An 18,398-nucleotide genomic window follows, 5' to 3' on the forward strand; every position below is an offset into this window, starting at 1 on the left:
GAACAGAAGTACAGGTGCTGCCATTTGTTGAGACAGTTTATTGGTGTGGCTGGAAGTCACGTCCCAGCTCTCCTGCAAAAGCCTTCCTGTAAACCAGCACATTTTCTTACCAGTTCATCGGCTCCTGCACACTGCTTTTTGCTTCCCATTGTTCCAGAGTCGCTGCAAATGCACATTGTGCTGGCATGGGCAGGGGCTGGAGGCACAGGCACGTGCAATTTCTTGTTTCACAAAAGCCTGCAGGGAAATTTCCCTGCCTTCTCCTGGCACTGCCCCTCCTGTCAGCAAAGGCTCAGGGTAAGGTCTCCTCAGTCAACTGAGGCTCTTGAACCAACGAACGGAGAAAACTGGGCTTGTGTTAAGAAATTTTTATTTGTCCTTTGGATCTGTAATGTAAGCACATAAAATTACAAGTGGAAGAAACATCATGCCACAAAATTGCATAGAATTTTTACAAAAATGTGAATTATGCCTCTGAAACAATCATAGATTGAGGAACCGAAAAAATATGTACATGTTAACTGGAATATTTCATCCTACTCTGAAAGCAAATCATCAAGGACTAATCAATCACAGACACTATTAGTACAATGTACAAGAGCAACACTGATTTCAAAGAAAGGCAAGCAATGATGTCCCTTTAGTTATCTGTCAGTGAATGTTTAGCTAATACATGAGCATTAATTAACATAATTATGAACATGTTAAGTCTAAAATGTCTGGCCTTCATTAGAATTTTTAAAATTCTGTTTATACTGCCAAAACCAAGCTATTTTCAGTAGTGTAAAGATATCTGAAGTGCACGACCTAGTTTAATATAGACAGCTCTATTCTATACAGCAGAAAGTCCACAATACAGCATTTCCACACATTCAACACGGAACAAGGCAAATACATAAAAGGCACAAGACTTGCACATCATAAAGACCCTTTTGTCATTATCTTACTCTAGTTCAAGTAATATCAATATTAAATGATATCAGTTTCACTGAAATAGTTTGAACGATGCAAGATGTACAGGATCACACACTACCTTACACCTGCAGAAAGTGGCACTGTACAGATATAAAAAAATGGGAGTACGGGAAATGGTCAAATACAAACGTACTGTAAAATGACTACAGCTGATAGTATATTGAACCCAACCGGTCTATTTATTTCTTATTAAATATAAATAAAAGGTTCACTGGCGTTTGCCCGAGTTTCTCTGAGGGCTGAGCGAAGTCCTGGCTCCCCCGGAGCCCCCGGGAACGTCACCGAGGCTCGGAGGGGCCAGGACTGTCCCAAAAGCCTGCGCTGTACAACGCTTCTGTAATGCAACAGCTTCAGTTTTATATGAACACTGCTAGCAGTTTATTCTCGTAATAATTTAGACAACACGTCATTTTAACTTTATAAAATGCAGCATTAAATCTCGACTCTACATTTTCAATGAGTGATTAAGATTGATTTCAAAGTGCAAAACTAGGATTAGCAGAGGAGTCACCTTTCCTAGCGTTAAGATGAAAGTCAGATTTTTGAATTTCATGTGCACTGATTTCATCATCATAAACCAGAACAATTTAATTCAAAATATGATCTCCAAACAATGTGCAATTTTTCTTTCTTTCTGCTCTAAGTTTAAAAAGGAAACATCAAAATACTGTTTGTTTTCCAAGATTTGAACTTATATATATATACACCATTATTTAACTGAAAACTTAAGCTCGATTTGTATTTTATTGCTTAAATTTAAATAAAATAAGTTACTTTAAGTACTAAACTCCTGAGGGAATGGAAGTAAGGTAACTCAACTGTTAGGATGTGTTAAACGCCTCCCTATTAACTGATTGCTCTCTCCGTGTACCCCTAGGTAAGGCCCTGATCTTCAAGGGGGGATGTGAGTGTTATTCCCAGCCCAGCTCCCGAGCCCAGTGGTGCAGGAGAACACAACTCTGCAGGATCAGGTGTGTCCAGGCCAGCCTGGGGCTTCTGGGCTGGTGTCCCCTTGCCCCAAGGCCCCTTCACCAGCAGGGAAGGATCGTGCACTGGCCCAGGTACAATCCCAACTGTCTGAGGTGTCTCATGATTCCCATTTCTGCTGGGGGGCAATCCACAGAACAGCATTTCTTTACCTTTTCAAATATCCTGACTTTCAAATGTGTCTCTGTCATCTGATAGAAATTGCCCAGAATGTGCTGTTACTTCTCTCATGCATATCATACAGTACGCTAACTTTGATTGTTCTTATTTTAACAAGTCAGTTAAACAGATTAATATACATTTTTAAATAACAGTGGTCAGGTTTTTATACTTTGCTTTTAAATTTTAGACCTTAGTAAAACTGAACCTCAGTCTTAAAAATAATGGAAGATTCTGTTAGATTTCAAATACTGTAGTCCTAAACATTTTATAATCCTATCAAATTCAGTAAGCTTAAAATATGATACTTAAAATCAAAACTTTTGAGTCTGCAAAATATATATCAAATTTATATTCTAAAACTACTTTGATTTACACCACTAACACCACAAAAAGAATTCTATGATTCCATGATTATTCTATAGCAGTATAACCCAGATGTTAGCTCTCGGAAAGATTTTCCCTACTCACAGATCCCTGAAACATTTCATTTGGCCAAGAGACCACATCAGCTTCAAATAGCAACATGCTGTGTGTGTATATGGACAGATGTGTGTGCACATACAGCTATATATATATATAAATGTATATATATACAAACATATATGCACTCACACGGTGTAGCAAACACAGACGGACACAGACACCGACAATCTCCACGTGGGTTCTTCTCTCCGTTTTCCTCTCGTCCCCACAGTTCCAAGAATTTTCAGCAGCAAATATATGTCTCTCCATGGGATAAACATAATATCAAGACAGCAAGCCACCAGTGCTTGCAGAGCTAAAAAGGATCCAAGGTTTCAGTGCAATTGTAAAAGGATGGTACAGCTGTCAAGGTGCAGTTATAAAGAAGGAAACAAATATGATTAGGTACTGTTGCGATATTCGCCAGGATCTCTATTAGTTTGGAGCACTTGGCTCTGGCACTCCAAAAGGAAATCTGCACACGCTTTTCTCTGTACAATACACTGGTCTTCATTAAACATTCTTAACAGTGAACATGGCCAGAAAATTACCCACTGTAAACTGGCCAAAAAAAAAAAAAAAAAAAAAAGAAAAATAAAGAGAAGAGGGAGGTTAACATATTAATTTTCCCATTACAACTGCACTAAGCTTTAGGCCAATAATCAGATGAAGAATGAGAATGAAGACCTTTGCAGAATACTTTTCTAAAATGTTCCTTTGGGGAGATGTGCACTGGAATGCGGATTCCTGCTGCCGCCCTCCAGGAGCTCACCGCGGCACGGCGGAGACGGGCAGCGGGGAAGGGTGCGCCCCGTGCACTGACTGCTTCCTGGGCACTTAAAAAGTAGTATCAAACACTTTCTCTTGGGTATCTTCTTCCAATTCCTCCTCACTCTGCGGAGGTTTATGGTTTGATTTTCCACTGTCACAGGCCAGGGAAGAGGGGGCAGAACTGTGGTCTCCATCCTCACTGATTTTCCCTTTCATGGCTTCCTGTACGAACTCCAGAATTTCCAAAGGCAGTCTTTTGAATTTGTCTTGATATTCCTGATCAAGTTCCACCTGCAACTACAACAAAAGAGACAAGCTGTCTTCAGGTGTATGTGATGTGACCAGTGCTACAGGATGGGGAAAGCACCACACCAGGCAGGAGGGGCATTACCAAGGCATTTTTGCACAATTCAAGACCGTACTCCCTTCCTTCCCGTATCAGCACCACGCATCCAAAGTGCCTATCAATTTCCATGCAGTCATTGCAAAGCTGGAGGAACGTGCAGTCGCAAGGCTGGTTTTGGGTACCGTCCTTGGGTACCCAAATCCTTCAAATTCATGTGGATTTAACTGTAGTGGTGTCCATACTCCCACTGGCTTTGACAAGACCCCATTCAGGTGCAGTATGGATCACGGATAGGCCTTTGAAAGAGCAAGGCCTTCATTGAGCTTCAGGTAGTTAATCACACATCAAACACACCACAAACGTTGCTCTGAGAACAATAAAACAACTTGTGCCAGATTTCTGGGGTTGGAGAAACCATTAGGAAAAAGTCAGTTGTCAAAGGGAGTCAGAGAGGGAGGGAAAACACGTTAAATTACATTTCTTAGGGCTAGATCATGGAAAGTTACATTATCGGATTAATGCAGAATGTGTCTTGGACATTACTGGGGAAAAAGTGTCATATCATCAACAGGATGCAAAAGGCATGCAGAAAGAAATCTGGCTATCAGTCTTCAGGAAGCAGTGGGTCCTTTCCCAGTATTTATTAGTACAGCCTTTGTTTTTAGTGCCCATATTAGGATCTGCACGATCCATTATTTGAAAAACAGTAGTGTGTATCAAAGTTTCAACTGAAGACAAAGCCAATTTTTTCATCATGACCAATATGAGCACAGCAGGAAGCGAAAGGGGTGAGTTCCAAAGCCAGACCCGCTCCATCTGTCTGTCCATCCATCCATCCATCCATCCATCCATCCATCCATCCATCCATCCACCCACCTTCTTAAAAAGAGGGAGTCAGGTTCTGCTAACTGTAGCTGCAGCAGTTTTGCAATAGTTTCTTAGGCAATTGTGTTTTCAGGTAAGTATTTTCCCAGGATTTCCAGGATAAAGGTGCTGGGAATTCTGATCCTTCAGCCCTAGGCCTGAGTCTGTCCTGTGCAGTTTCAGGTCTCCTCCACCCCACTGCAACAGCTCTCAACAGGCAGTGCAAATTTTCACCTGAACATCAGGTCCTGTCCTAGGCTTCCCATTCTTCACCTGTCCACACACACCATGTGCCTCTATCCCTGCCCCTCCCTCTGAGCCCTTCCAATCCCATTCCCCATGCTTCTGGCCTGGTTTTCATCCTGCATCTCTGACTTTATTTTTGTGAGGCCTCTTCTCCTTTCTCCTGATGTGCAAATCAATGTCCTCAGCTCACCCGGTCTAGTTCTACATTCCTTAATTAGACAAATTCTGCAGCTTTTCTTCCTCAAGATCTAAGATCTGTTCTTTTTCCTTTTGGTTTCCCTGCTAAAGCTCTTTTCCTGCCTTCTTTCTGGCAATTCTCCTGATGTCCTGGCCTCTGTTTCCCACCTCAGATAAAACCAAGTCTGAGGCACAAACGGTTCCATTAAACACACCCTGTGTCTAAAATACATATTTCTATCAGCCAGAAATATATAGTTGTCACTGTGGTAGTTAATAATTATCATAACACCCTTCTTCTTTTCCTGCACTCCTTCATTTTCTGGCTTTATGCAGAGATACAAATTTTCTGAAGGAATCCTCCTTTTGTCTCCATTTTGCAAACACTTCCACAAGTACAGGCAGCATCAGAGGAACAGTGCCATGGCTGGTGGATAAGCTGGAATGATCCTCCCTCTCTGCCCTGCTCAGCACAGCCCCAGCAGTGACTCCTGATGCCCAGGGAGCCCCTTAGCCCCCACGAGATCACATCCTCACTGCTGGATGTCAGCAGCACAGCACTCAGCGGCTCACACTGCAAAGCCACACATTACAGCCTGAGCAAAAGAATAAATTCTTCCTTCATGGCGCTTGGGGTTACAGTTCAAGCTAAATATCTGCCCTGTAAAACCACAGGAGTGTCCAAGGCAGAGATGGGCTGCTGCATTCCCCCACCTCACTGTCACACGTGGCGTTTGTGAATTTTGGGCACCTCAGGTACAGAAGGTGTGCAGTATCACAAGTCAGGGGAAAGGCTCCTGGCTCTCAACTTCCTTCAGAACCTCAATGTGCTTAATTAGGTTTAAAAGCAAAGGAAATATTTGAAATCCCTCAGAAAGTGAACGTTATGTGAACCCAGCGCAGCCATAAGCATCTTGTTAGGTAATGGTTGCATCCAGTATTCTCCTAAAGCACGTCCAGTGGCTAATCCCCCCTGAGCTGAGTGCTCAATAGAGATGACGTGGATCTGGTGGATCTGGAGCCACCCCTCTGTCTCCAGAGACAGTCTACAGAGATATCTCATCATGAGAAGGTTGAAGTTAGTTGAGAAGGAGCAGCCAGCAGACAAGGAGGGTTGATTAAACTGCATCAGTAAAAATTAGTTTTGTTTTTGACTCCAAAGGCTCTGTCAGCTCTTCCCCTTGCTCAGTCTCTGACAAGCCCCTCAGATCCCATCCATTCTCTGGCCCCTGAGCCGCCACAGGAGGTTAAAGAAACAAGTTGCCTGCTTAAAACCAGCTAGCCTAAAGAAATCCAGCTGTTTTTCTCCTAAAAGCCTCAGTGTTGTTCTGTTTGTTCTGCAGCTTCACAGGGACATTGCAGTTCATGGCAGTGAATGGAGAGCTGCCCTCCCAGCAGCAGCAGCCACACACAGCTCTCATTTGGCTGGCTGATGGCAAATCAGGGTGCCAGGTCAGTGTGTGAGTGAAAACCTCTGTGCTCCACCAGCGCCTCACCAGATCCACCCAGGGCTGGCTGATGGCAAGTCAAGGTACCAGGTTACAGTGTGAGTGAAAACCTCTGTGCTCCACCAGCACCTCACCAGGTCCACCCAGGGCCCTTCTGCTCAGCCTGCTGTTCCCCTGGCTGCTTCCCATCACAAGTCCACCTACCCCAATTTCTCTGCTCCCCAGCTACTGAACAAGGTGACCTACACTTGCTGCTAGGATTTTGGAGTCAGACAAGGGGGGGGAATGAGACTGGCACATCATTATCTGTCCTCATTAACATGTAACAACCTTCCTCCTGTTATCTCACTGCCTGCCCTCTTGCAGATCCTCTGTCCTCTCCTTGACCCACCCCCACGTGGCTTTATTGTCCCACAGGTGGACACTGTTTCTTGTTCAGGTAGATCTCACTCCCTGTACTTTACTGACAGGCAGGGGGTTAAAACTTTAACATGCAGAGCCATCATTAGGTGTTGGCAACTGGCTCCTTGGGGACAGGAGATGACTGTGTTAGTCCCTCTTGATGGCTGTGCCCAGAAGCTCTTCAATGTGTGCTTCCACCTCCTACCTTTTACATTTTTCCCCAGCAGCGCGAGTTAAAAGCTGCCAGGTGATGCTCCCCTCAGCTTCGCTCAGAACGCGCCCCGGACAAACAGCACCACCCGCACCTCGCAGGCAAGCCCACGGCGCTGGGCTGAGGGGCAGGGCTCCCAGGTGAGCAGAGCTCCCGGAGCCCAGCCGCTGCCCAGCTGCCTCCAGCTCAAAGGGCTCTGCAGCACCCTCGGTGCAGCTGCTGCCCACAAAGGGCCCTGCGCTTGCCCCCTCCTCATCCCCGCACCCTGGGACACAGCTCACACGCCTTCTGGAATGCATCTGCCGCTCAGGAATACCCCAAGGGTCACTGCTGGAAAAGCATCTCCAGAATCAATCTTCAGCCAAAAACCTTTTGAGAAAGTTATGTGGGAAATACAACCAATTACACATTTCGGTGAAAAAATCCCACCAAAACACAGTTTTTGTTGAAACAAAAACATTAATTATGGCCATATTTGGTTTGATGAAGTTGTCCCATTGCAAGGATTTAATATGACTCCAAATAAGTCACTTTTTTGAGTCTCAGGTTTTTCCATTCTGTGGGAATTTTTCTCTAAGGGCAGATTTTTGAGTTTGGTGTTTCTGTTCTATCTCCTTTTAAATTTATCCTATTTTGTTTTTCTGATGACTTTCTTTCCCTTAATGATGCAGTGAATTATGAATGGAAAATTATTCAAATATCCTGGCTCAACAATTTAGGTAAAAATAGACTCTGAGGACTAAATAGTTCAGTATCTCCAACAATCTCTGACATTTCCAGCAGTAAAAACTTTATGCTTAAGATTTTTTCACAATTTTTGAGTTAAGATTTCAAACGTGAGACATTTTAAAGTTGTGTCATTTCTCCTTGAAATGATACAATAATATATGAAAAATGACACAAATAATATATGAAATAACACAATAATATATGAAATACTTACTCTTATGATATTTGATTGTTGCATTTACTCACAGTTGAAATGTGGTGCTCATTTGTATCCATAATTACCCTGGCAATGCCCACGTGCAGGATATTATTTAATTCCACACAGACAGTGCCTGTGCTTTTTGTTTTACTGATGAGAACTCAAGGGCATTTGTTTCTTCTGTGCAATTTCAGCAGAATGTGCTTTGACACCAGGCTGTGAGTGGCCACTGCACATTTGTAACCGAAGGGGGGCTGCAGCCTCTGCAGGGAATTTCAGTTCAGCACAGCTCCCGTTTCCCTCATCGCGTGCCATGGGAATGTTTGCTGTGCTAACACCAGCCCCGCCGATGCTGTCAGCGCTCAGTGTTGCCGTATTGCCACAGCAGCACTGGGCTGGGACTGGGGCCCCCTCCTCACTCCTCCCCTCCTTCTCTAAATCTGCTAAAGCCACAAACACTTCTTTTTCTTCCTGCAAATATTTGACCCATGTGCCTTAAGATACTTTTAAATAGAGGATTTGGGGCTTTTAAGCCTGCATCGGACAACAAATATGCATAATGTCAGCGACCTCAATTTAGCTTCCAAAATAGCACATGGAGGACTCCCAGATACAGGGTACAGAGAGCAGGAAGGCTGCTGTTCCTCTGCTTTTCATTTGCACAGCTTACTTAATTAGAAAGCCATTCTGGAGGGATACAGCATTAAAAGACACATGAGCAGCAAGAACTGTTAAAAGCAGATGGAGGCTCAGTAACAGGGAGAGTGAAATTGAGGAACAGAGCTCAGGGATCAAGTGATTTATAGGCAGCAATTTTTGTTTAATTGGAAACAGTAGGAGTTCCTTATTAAGGAGCATGTTATTCCCTCCACTAAGCAGATTTCTGCTGGGAAGGCAAAGGAGTAAGCACAGCTCAGATGTCCTCATGCCTCCGGGCCACAGTCCCAGTGCAGCAGGGGCTGGAGCCCTGCTGCCCCACCAGAATGGCCTAAGGCAGCAGGGGCAGCAGCAGGCTCTGGGGAAGCAGGCTCTCCTGGGCAAGGAGTCACCTCTGCATGTGCACAGAGCACCTAAGGGCTCCTTTTGCTCCCAGGGACACCAGGGAAGGGCGTAAAGGGATGTGCCAGCCATGTTAATTAACATTTGGGCTTCATACAGCTCAAGGACAGCACTGCCAACCCTGAGCTGAAACTATCAGGTAGACAGAAGTGTGGAACCATCAAGGGGAGCCTAAGGGCACTTGGCAGCTGAGGTGGCACCAGGTAAAGAGCAGCAGGAAATGCCTCCGTGCTGTCTGGAAAGCTCCTGTTGATGCGTCCTGTCCTCAGACAAGGACATCTCTGCATTTCAAACAGTGGTTACTTGGCAGACCGTGAAACACACCAGGCACACCAATTCCCAAATCCTCCTGTGCCTCCCTGCCTGAAGGAGATGCTCCCACGTCCTCCCCACCAGGCTGACCTGAGCACCCGCAGTGTCCAGGTGCTGGCTCAGCCCCAGCTCTGCCTGCCCCCCGTGCCCCCCATGCCCCCCGGCTGCACAGCCCCGCTCCGTGCTGGACAGAAAGCACCAGCAGGGACGGCAGAGGCCAGCCAGGGCTGTCATCATGCCCTGGTGTCTGCCCTTGCACACACACTGCCCCCCTTACCTGCCCTGCTGCAGCCCAGGGCTCTCTGTCAGGGACAGGGGATGTGCTCTGCCTGCCCAGGGTACACAAGTCCCCAAAGGAATGAGTCCCTCTGATGTGTGCTGTGCCAAGGCACCAGACTGTCACCTGGGGCCCATCAATCTGTGCCTCTGTTAACTGCAGCCTCCATTAAACCAGTGGCACCTGGCTCCTGCAGTTTAGTGTTTATAAGGGGCTCGTTTATAAGGCACCTTTGTGTAGTAAATCCACATTTGCTCCAATAACTGATTAAAAATAAATGTCCGGGGCATCTGACTCACTTTCTCTTTAATTATCCAACCCAAACTTCTGTCATTGGTATCAATAAATCTCCCTCTAGCAAACCACCCATCGCTCCAAGCACTACCCCCTGAACCTGACCATGACCTTCAGCTTCTTTGACCAATTTTCAAGCCCATCCTTCCTAGGAGTCCCACTAATCCTCATCTCAATAGCATTCCCAGCTCTCTTACTGCCCTCCCTAGACAATCCATGAGTTACTAATCCAGGAGTTACCATCAGTGCTGCCCAGGTTATACACATATTGAACACACATTCACCTGTACAGTATCTCTGCTGAGACCTGCTGGGTTAGAGAAGGTCCTACAGCAAAAGCCTGAACTGGAGATCTTTGCCTACTGGCAATTGTATTGTTAGCAGCAATTTCAGATCTCTTGCATTTTCTTTAAAGAAATTATTTCAAGAACTAGGTTGCACTGAGTTCTGTGGGAGGATTTTCTTCACAGTAACTCGTTTCCTGTTTCTTCAAAAGCCTGGCAGTTTATTCTCATGCACAGCCCTGCTCTGTGCCTTGCAAGCTGCATACTTGGAATTACTCCTCTTTCTGATGATTACTTCATGTAACAGTTTGCTTTTGAGGACAAAATGCTTTCTTAAGCTGTCAAGTGGCTCTTAGACAACACCATAAAAGCATGACCTATGCACCTCATAATGCATATGAATAAAAATAATTTGAGCTAGAATGAACAGGAGAAAATCCCCTTTCTATGGGCATTTTAAAGGTAGATTCTGAGATTCTGTTCTTTTTCATCATCACTTAAGTAAGCTGTCTTCACTGTAAGCAAAGGAGAATCTGCTCAGTTTCAATGCAATAAATCCAGAGAAGCTCCCCTCATCTATCAGCAGACACTGCCCTTAGTTTACTGGGGTGGATCCAGGGTAAATAACTCGAGTGACAGAGCTCAAAGAGAGCGTCTTAGCTGGTCCTTTTTTAAAGTGCTCTCGATATTTTGGATACTGCAAAACAAACAAACAACAAAAAGAATCAGTGCAGCCATTACCTTCTAATAAATGATGTTTTTCCACTTCCCCGGTGCCTCCAAGGCAGACAGCCTGCAAACAGCACAGGCCTTCCAAGAGTGGCACTATTGTAATCCTCATCTCAAGAGGTCATGACAGTCCCTTGGAAACTCATTTTAAATGACATCTTGAGGTTACAACAGCAACAATATGTCCCAGAAATATTCCAAAGCCTGGGCAGAGCCAGCAGAGGACACGGGACTCGGCAGCAGCAGCAGCAGCATGGCTGCAGAGCAGGGTGTCCCCGGCAGCCATGGAACCTGCAGGACACTCAATATTCACTGTGCTTGGCCTGAGAGTGGTGGTGTCCCCCTAAGTGAGAGATTCTGGCAATTTTGGAAAGAGGAGAGACAACAAAAGAAAGTTTCAGGTGCTTAAGGCCGCCTGTGTGAGGGCTCAGGAGCTGCTGGAGCTCAGATCTGGGAAAAGGTGGTGGAACCCACAGCAGAGCTTTTGGCTGCTCACCTAGACTGAACCCTGGGTTCAGTTTAACAAAGCACTTCCCGGTCTCTCATATCCACCTTGCTAACAGCAATGACAGTGGTGTCTGTGTCTGGCTCTTGGCAGGACATCTCTAACAGGTCAGTGCCACAGAAAATTCCCTCTGAGCCTGCTCCTCCAACAGGACAATGGAAAGGAGACAATCCCTTGGTGTGTCTCTCTCCAGGGCCATCCCTGTGCTCCTGGAAGCCAAGGGAACAGCTCGGGCTGTGACTGAATCTGGCAGCTCCTTTCACTGCCATAGCTGCCCTGAGCCTCCAGCCTGCTCTGAGGACAGGAGCTGCAGCACACACTGAGGGCTGTGCCTCTGCACACAGCACCCTCTGAGGGCACACGCTCGCTGCCAGCCCCATGGCCCTCACCATGCCCAGGGAGCTGCCACCATTGGCTCAGAAATAATCACTGATACAGCCTCTGCTGCACTTTGAATGTGCCTTGCTCTCCATGCCAGGGGGCTTTGCAAGACGGAGACCCACTGAAAGGTCTGCTTGGAAAATTACTGAGCACTCAGTCCTTCTCCTGATATCTTGTTAAAAATGGATGTTTCTAGACTGGAAAGCAAGCACACTCTGAATAAAGATCAAAGCCTTCAAAGTTGCTTTGAAAACCTTTTCAAGCAGTTGCAGCTCTATAATCCCCTGTAACAGCGAAGGCTATTCCAAAATATTTCCTAACTCATCAACAACATGAATCTGGCTTCTTCTTTACTATTAGCAGAGACTTTTGCATTGGCTCTCCTCAAATAATGATCCAAGTCAGTGACAGACCCACTGAACATAGCAGGCCAATGAAAAAACCCACTCAGAACCTGGCAGAAGTTACCAGCGCAGACAGAGCCACTGTCCCTCCTCCTCCAGTGCTTTGGCCTTTGCACTCCCAGGTGCCAGGCAAGTTCCGAGGCTGGGTTTAACAATGACAAAGAGCTGGGCCCAGGTTCAAACCCATGTGCTGATGAATATGTTCATGATTACCTAATGGCCATCAACTGGAGATGTATCATTGCTGCTGGGCACTGAGGCTGCTCTGTGTTTATATTCTGTGATTATCTTCACATCCCTCCACTTCCACCCTGAGTTCATCCACATATCCACACTGCTCATCATCTCATGCTGTATTACACAACACACTGGGCTTTTTTTTCACTTGAGAGGCAAAATTAGTGTGGAATTTTAACTGCAACTATTAAAAACTTCAGAGCTTAATGTAAGAGCAACACTGCCCAGCGGTTCAGCCTAATTAAAAATAGCCTGAAGGTTTTTCTTCCTTATACTACAATGAGCTTTAAAGGGAAAAACCCTCCTCTTGCTGTCTGTGCTGCTGTTCCTGGATTAAGCAGTACTGTGCACTAGGAGGTTGGCTGAGCCATCCTCATGATTAAGTTCAAGGGATTAATATTTCAGTTCAGTTGTTTCTCATTTAAACATTGTCTCCAAAGTTCATATTAACACTGACTGCTGCAAGCTTAGGCAACTCTCTAATTACCCATCAAGTTTAAATGACCCGTGCAGAAAACTTTATTTCAGTGATGTCCAGCAAGCATCCCACAATGCAAAAATTGACAAAGAAGGTAATTTCATCAAGGCAGATCAACAGGACAAAGCTGCCCAGGGCAGCACACACCCAAAGCTCACTCCAGCCTACAGGGCAGGGATTGGCTTTAATGGGGTTTGGAGCTGCAGCCACACACGCACAGGTGCAAACACAGCAGATGAAGGGAAGGAACTGCTGGCACTAAAGGGCATGAGATGCTTGCTCCTGACCCAGCAGGGAGCTGGGGTAATTGTAGCCTGCCTCACAAAGGAGAGGTGCAAAGCTGTGTGTCAGTGGCTCAGGGCTTTCACCTGAACATCACTCCTTTTTTCAATTTAAGCAAACTGCAAAGGGTGAAGGAGTCTGGGAAAAGGGACCAGACTGCTACTTAAAATCCAACAGCCAAGAGATAAGAAGCTCCCACAGAGAAGGGCAGCTGCCTTGCTCACCTGCAGACCCTGCTCTCTCTGTACAGCCCCCTCTGGGTCTGCCTGCAGCACCTGAGCTCCCTGGGGAAGGGAAGCTGCTGCTGAGGGGGTTTCTGCCTCCTGATGCTGATGCTGGGTGAGGAACTGCCACCCTGCCCGTGCTGCAGCCTCCCAGCCTGGTGCAGGGAGGAGCGGTGACAGAAATGTGTCGCAGGCCTGCGCGTGAGGCTGTGCCGCGGCACACTTCCCCTGGCTCTGGACACATCCTGTTGAACGCGTCTCTGTGTTAGAGACTGCCGCTGAGCTCTGGTCAGCCCCGCTGCTGCCAGCAGAAGGGACACACCAATCCCTCAGGAGCCAGCCGGGGCGGGAGCATGAGGGCCAGCCCAGCTCAAACCCCTGAGGATCAGCTCCCCTGGTGCCCCCTGTCCCCCCGGGCTCAGTGGCACAGGAAGGTCACTGTGGGCCTCCCCACAGCCCCTGCAGGAACTGTGAGCTCCTCACTGTGAGCTGGAGCTGCCCCCTCTCCTCCTGGGCTTAACACAGTTCATCAAAGCTCAGTTCACCACAGGGTCGAGCCTGAGCTCAGATGAAGCTCATGGAACTTCACTAAGCCCTTTGCTTTTTTTTCCACTGAGAGGCATGCCATCGAAATGCCTAACATGATCCCCCTGGAGCTCCACTTTGTTTTTAATCTGATTTCATTTATGTGTATCACTATTGGTAGCTTCTCTCTTGGAAAGGTTTTGCACCATGCAAAACCTTATTTAACAAAAAAACCCACTGGCAGTAGAACAAAACCTCTTTCCATTACAAGAACTTATCTTTTTAATGCTCTATCAGTGTTTTATTATTATTTTGGTACTTGACATCTTCCAAAAGCATTAAAAAGTTCTTGAGAGGTCTTACAGCTTTACAGTGTATTCTCTGATGCCAATTCTGATCACAATCTAGCTGAAGATAAGTTTAATGAACACTAGAAAAATAAAGGCCTTTCATAAGTGATCAAGTGATTTGAAGAAGCAAAAGGGTACTTTAAAAACACGTGTTTCTCACTTTAGAGCCCTACTCTAAAAATGTGCAGAGTGCACATCTCTGCAACAGAAATTCACCTGGAACTTGGGGAGTACTTATTTCAAATCATAATAGAAAGTATCAGAAATGAAAGAGATTATTAACTTGCAAATACACCTTTTAGAACAACAACTATAAAATGTCATCTTTTCCCCATCTCAGGGAAATCCATTTAGTATTAGAGAAATACAGACAGACATTAGATTTAGTGATGGTGAGTGAATAATTAAGTCTTCTGCTACTCTAAATAACAGTAAAAAGATTATTCTGAATTAGTTACAGAAGTTATTCCTAAAAAATTCTTATCACTTATGTTATTTAAACTTTCTTACATATCAATTAGTTTGAAATAATAAGTCTTTAGGCTATCTATTAATTGCAGCGCTGTTGGCACGATCTGTGCTTAAAATTACACAATGAAAATTAAGCTGAAACACCAAGCTGTCTTGGCTAACAAAAAAGATTTCCTCAGCCCTTTGGATAGAGCAGGAGAGAGAATGGGGGCACAGAATCCACAGGAGAACTCAGATTGCTGAGTTAAAGCTGCCTCCTGCCACAGGCTGCCAGGGGCTGTGCAGGGCATGGGGTGAGAACGTGGCTGAGGCTGCAGGGCAGCTTGCCATGCACAGTTCCCATTGCCCTGCACAGTTCCCACTGCCATGCACAGTTCCCACTGCCATGCACAGTTCCCATTGCCCTGCACAGTTCCCATTGTCCTGCACAGTTCCCACTGCCATGCACAGTTCCCATTGCCCTGCACAGTTCCCACTGCCCTGCACAGTTCCCATTACCCTGCACAGTTCCCATTGCCATGCACAGTTCCCATTGCCCTGCACAGTTCCCATTACCCTGCACAGTTCCCACTGCCCTGCACAGTTCCCATTGCCATGCACAGTTCCCATTGCCCTGCACAGCTCCCATTGCCCTGCACAGTTCCCATTGCCATGCACAGTTCCCATTGCCCTGCACAGCTCCCATTGCCCTGCACAGCTCCCACTGCCATGCACAGCTCCCATTGCCATGCACAGCTCCCATTGCCCTGCACAGTTCCCATTGCCCTGCACAGCTCCCATTGCCCTGCACAGTTCCCATTGCCATGCACAGCTCCCATTGCCCTGCACAGTTCCCACTGCCATGCACAGTTCCCATTGCCTTGCACAGTTCCCATTGCCCTGCACAGCTCCCATTGCCCTGCACAGCTCCCATTGCCCTGCACAGTTCCCATTGCCCTGCACAGTTCCCATTGCCCTGCACAGTTCCCACTGCCATGCACAGTTCCCATTGCCCTGCACAGTTCCCATTGCCCTGCACAGTTCCCATTGCCATGCACAGTTCCCATTGCCCTGCACAGTTCCCATTGCCATGCACAGCTCCCATTGCCATGCACAGTTCCCATTGCCCTGCACAGTTCCCATTGCCCTGCACAGTTCCCATTGCCATGCACAGTTCCCATTGCCCTGCACAGTTCCCATTGCCATGCACAGCTCCCATTGCCCTGCACAGCTCCCACTGCCATGCACAGCTCCCATTGCCCTGCACAGTTCCCATTGCCATGCACAGCTCCCATTGCCATGCACAGTTCCCATTGCCCTGCACAGCTCCCATTGCCCTGCACAGTTCCCATTGCCATGCACAGCTCCCATTGCCATGCACAGCTCCCATTGCTTTCCATGCACAGTTCCCATTGCCATGCACAGTTCCCATTGCTTGCCCTGCACAGCTCCCATTGCCCTGCACAGCTCCCATTGCTTTCCATGCACAGTTCCCAGCCAATTTCCCACTGCTCTCCCTGCCCCTTTCCCCATTGCTCTCCCTGCCCATTTCCCAGCCATTTCGACATTGCTTTCCCAGCCCATTTTCCCATAGCTGCTCCCAGGCAAAGGGAAAGGAGCTCCCAGGACTGAGGCAGAGGAAAGGCAGCAGCACTCAGAGCAGGAGGAGAGCTGCTCCAGGACATTCTGCACAGGGCAATGACAAACCCAAAGGATGGGGGATTTAGAGGGTGAAGTCACTCCTTCAGAAGGCACGGGGAGGCTGTTTGCAGAGGAATACCTGGTCCATAACCAGGAGAAGACACCAATTTTCATTTCTCCTGCTGTTATGGCTCGAGGCTCTCCAAGAAGCCTCCAACCCACGCTTTTAAGTCTGGCTGTCTCTGCAGAGCAGACCTAAGGACAGTTGAGCTCCCCTTGCCTGCTCATCCTTGGCTTCCCAGAGAGACTGAAGCTACCCTTTGGCACTTGTGCCATTCCCTCTGGGCTGGCTCCTGCTGGGCCCTGTCACAGGCACGGCGGGCACTGCACAGCAGCACTGACCAGCAAGGGGCTTTGGAAAACACCTGCCAAGGAACGGCTGCACTGTCTGCCCAAATCCCCTGTGCCTGCACTGCAGAGGGGTCAGAGAGCTGCTCCACAGATCCAGGGAATGGCATCTTCCTGCCACAGGAATTAGAATAAAAGCAGGGAGAGAAACTTCTTTAAATCAGAGCAGCCACTGCAGCTCACTCCTGTCAGCCTCTGCCTGCCCCACCTGCAGCTCCCTGGCTCCTGCACCCCATGGTTATTGTACTTTCAAATAAGGAAAGGCAGAGCATCCTCCTGCTAATATTAATGAGCTACGGGGAGGGAACAAAGGTGAGTGCCGAGTCAATCCCCTTGTGACAGGTCTGCGTGCTGGTGGATGCACAGACACACACATAAAATAGGGAAGGCATCTGAATATTTTAAATACATCAACATAATTACTCCACTGTCATAAGCATGGGTTTTGTTGCAGAAAAAAAAATCATGTTACTGAAATATTCATACAAAAGATGCAGTTTGTTCAGGGAGGACAGGTACAAAGAGACCTTTGGTGAGATATTTATCAAGGATCTGTATTGTTTTTGTGATCTTCAGCACAGGGTGGAGAGGGACCTGCTCAGGGTCTCTGGGCAATGGCAGAACTGGACACAAAAGCACTCTGTGGGCACTCTCACAGATGTCTGGTGGTGAAGCTTTACTTACTTGCCCAGAAAACTTGTCCAAAATGATTTCAGGAGGGCACAGAATATTTCAGCTTTGAGCAGGCAACATCCATACTGGCAGTATGCCCTCTCTGCTGGTGACTGGGTGGGAAAACAGACACCTCTTCCCAGGAGGGATGTGGGGCTGTGAGCAGGCTCACTGCTTTTCCACATTAAACCAATCCCTGCAGCAGCCAACAGAGAGGACCCTGCCCATGTAAACCCTCAAACATGGTTTGTGTCCCTGAATTGAATCCGCTTAAGAGTTGCAACCATTACATGGCAGCTGATCTTACAAGAAATTAACTCCAGTCTTAGAAAGAGAGATCACTTCAAAAGTAAAAAAGCTAAGCAATAATTTAAAAATTGGAATTCATTTTCAGCCAATTAGTATTTCCAAGTGGGAGCTGCAGTAGTGCCTGTCTGAATACAAATGGGAATGAAGGGTACTCCAGGCCAAGCGGAGGAGGGAACACTGCCATGACACTGGGAGAAGTCACTGCAGAACTGATTGCCTTATGGCATGGAGAGCACCAGCCCCTGCTTGGAGTTCCAGGATCCCCTGACAGACAGACAGACAGACAGACTGACAGTGAGGGATCACCGCCAGCAGCTCCTGCAGCTCCCAGGCTGCATTGGTGTCAAGAGGATTACTGAAAGGACAGGGAAGCATTGAATTGCTGCAACTCAATTCCATCAGGAACACCAATTTCTGAAACTTGACCTCTGCTCTGGAAACTGAACCCGCAAAATTTTCAGCAGAGTGTTTTGAGAGCAGAAATACTAGGGTGAGATCTCACAGACCTATACGGCACCCTGCAGAACAAACCTGATCCCAACAGGCACCTCTGCACTCACTACTGGGAATTATCTCAAGGAGGAGCACAGAGGAGTGA

The 18,398-nt window shown here is 46.9% G+C and overlaps 1 protein-coding gene across 4 annotated transcripts in view; it reads right to left on the bottom strand.

The window, feature by feature from the left end:
- Positions 1 to 353: 353 nt before the first annotated feature.
- PLCB1 (phospholipase C beta 1) overlaps positions 354 to 18,398 on the bottom strand; it is a 288,021-nt gene continuing 269,976 nt past the window's right edge. The window contains exon 32 of one of the 4 annotated variants that reach the window (XM_059467224.1): positions 354 to 3,648. In XM_059467224.1, coding sequence (XP_059323207.1) covers positions 3,424 to 3,648 — 225 coding nt within the window. In that variant the 3' untranslated portion in view covers positions 354 to 3,423. Of the gene's footprint in view, positions 3,655 to 18,398 lie in introns of all 4 variants that reach the window. The other 3 variants (XM_059467223.1, XM_059467225.1, XM_059467226.1) reach the window with 3 other exon arrangements.

Source organism: Ammospiza nelsoni, chromosome 3 (assembly GCF_027579445.1).
Source record: "Ammospiza nelsoni isolate bAmmNel1 chromosome 3, bAmmNel1.pri, whole genome shotgun sequence".
In the NCBI taxonomy this organism is placed as follows: domain Eukaryota; kingdom Metazoa; phylum Chordata; class Aves; order Passeriformes; family Passerellidae; genus Ammospiza; species Ammospiza nelsoni.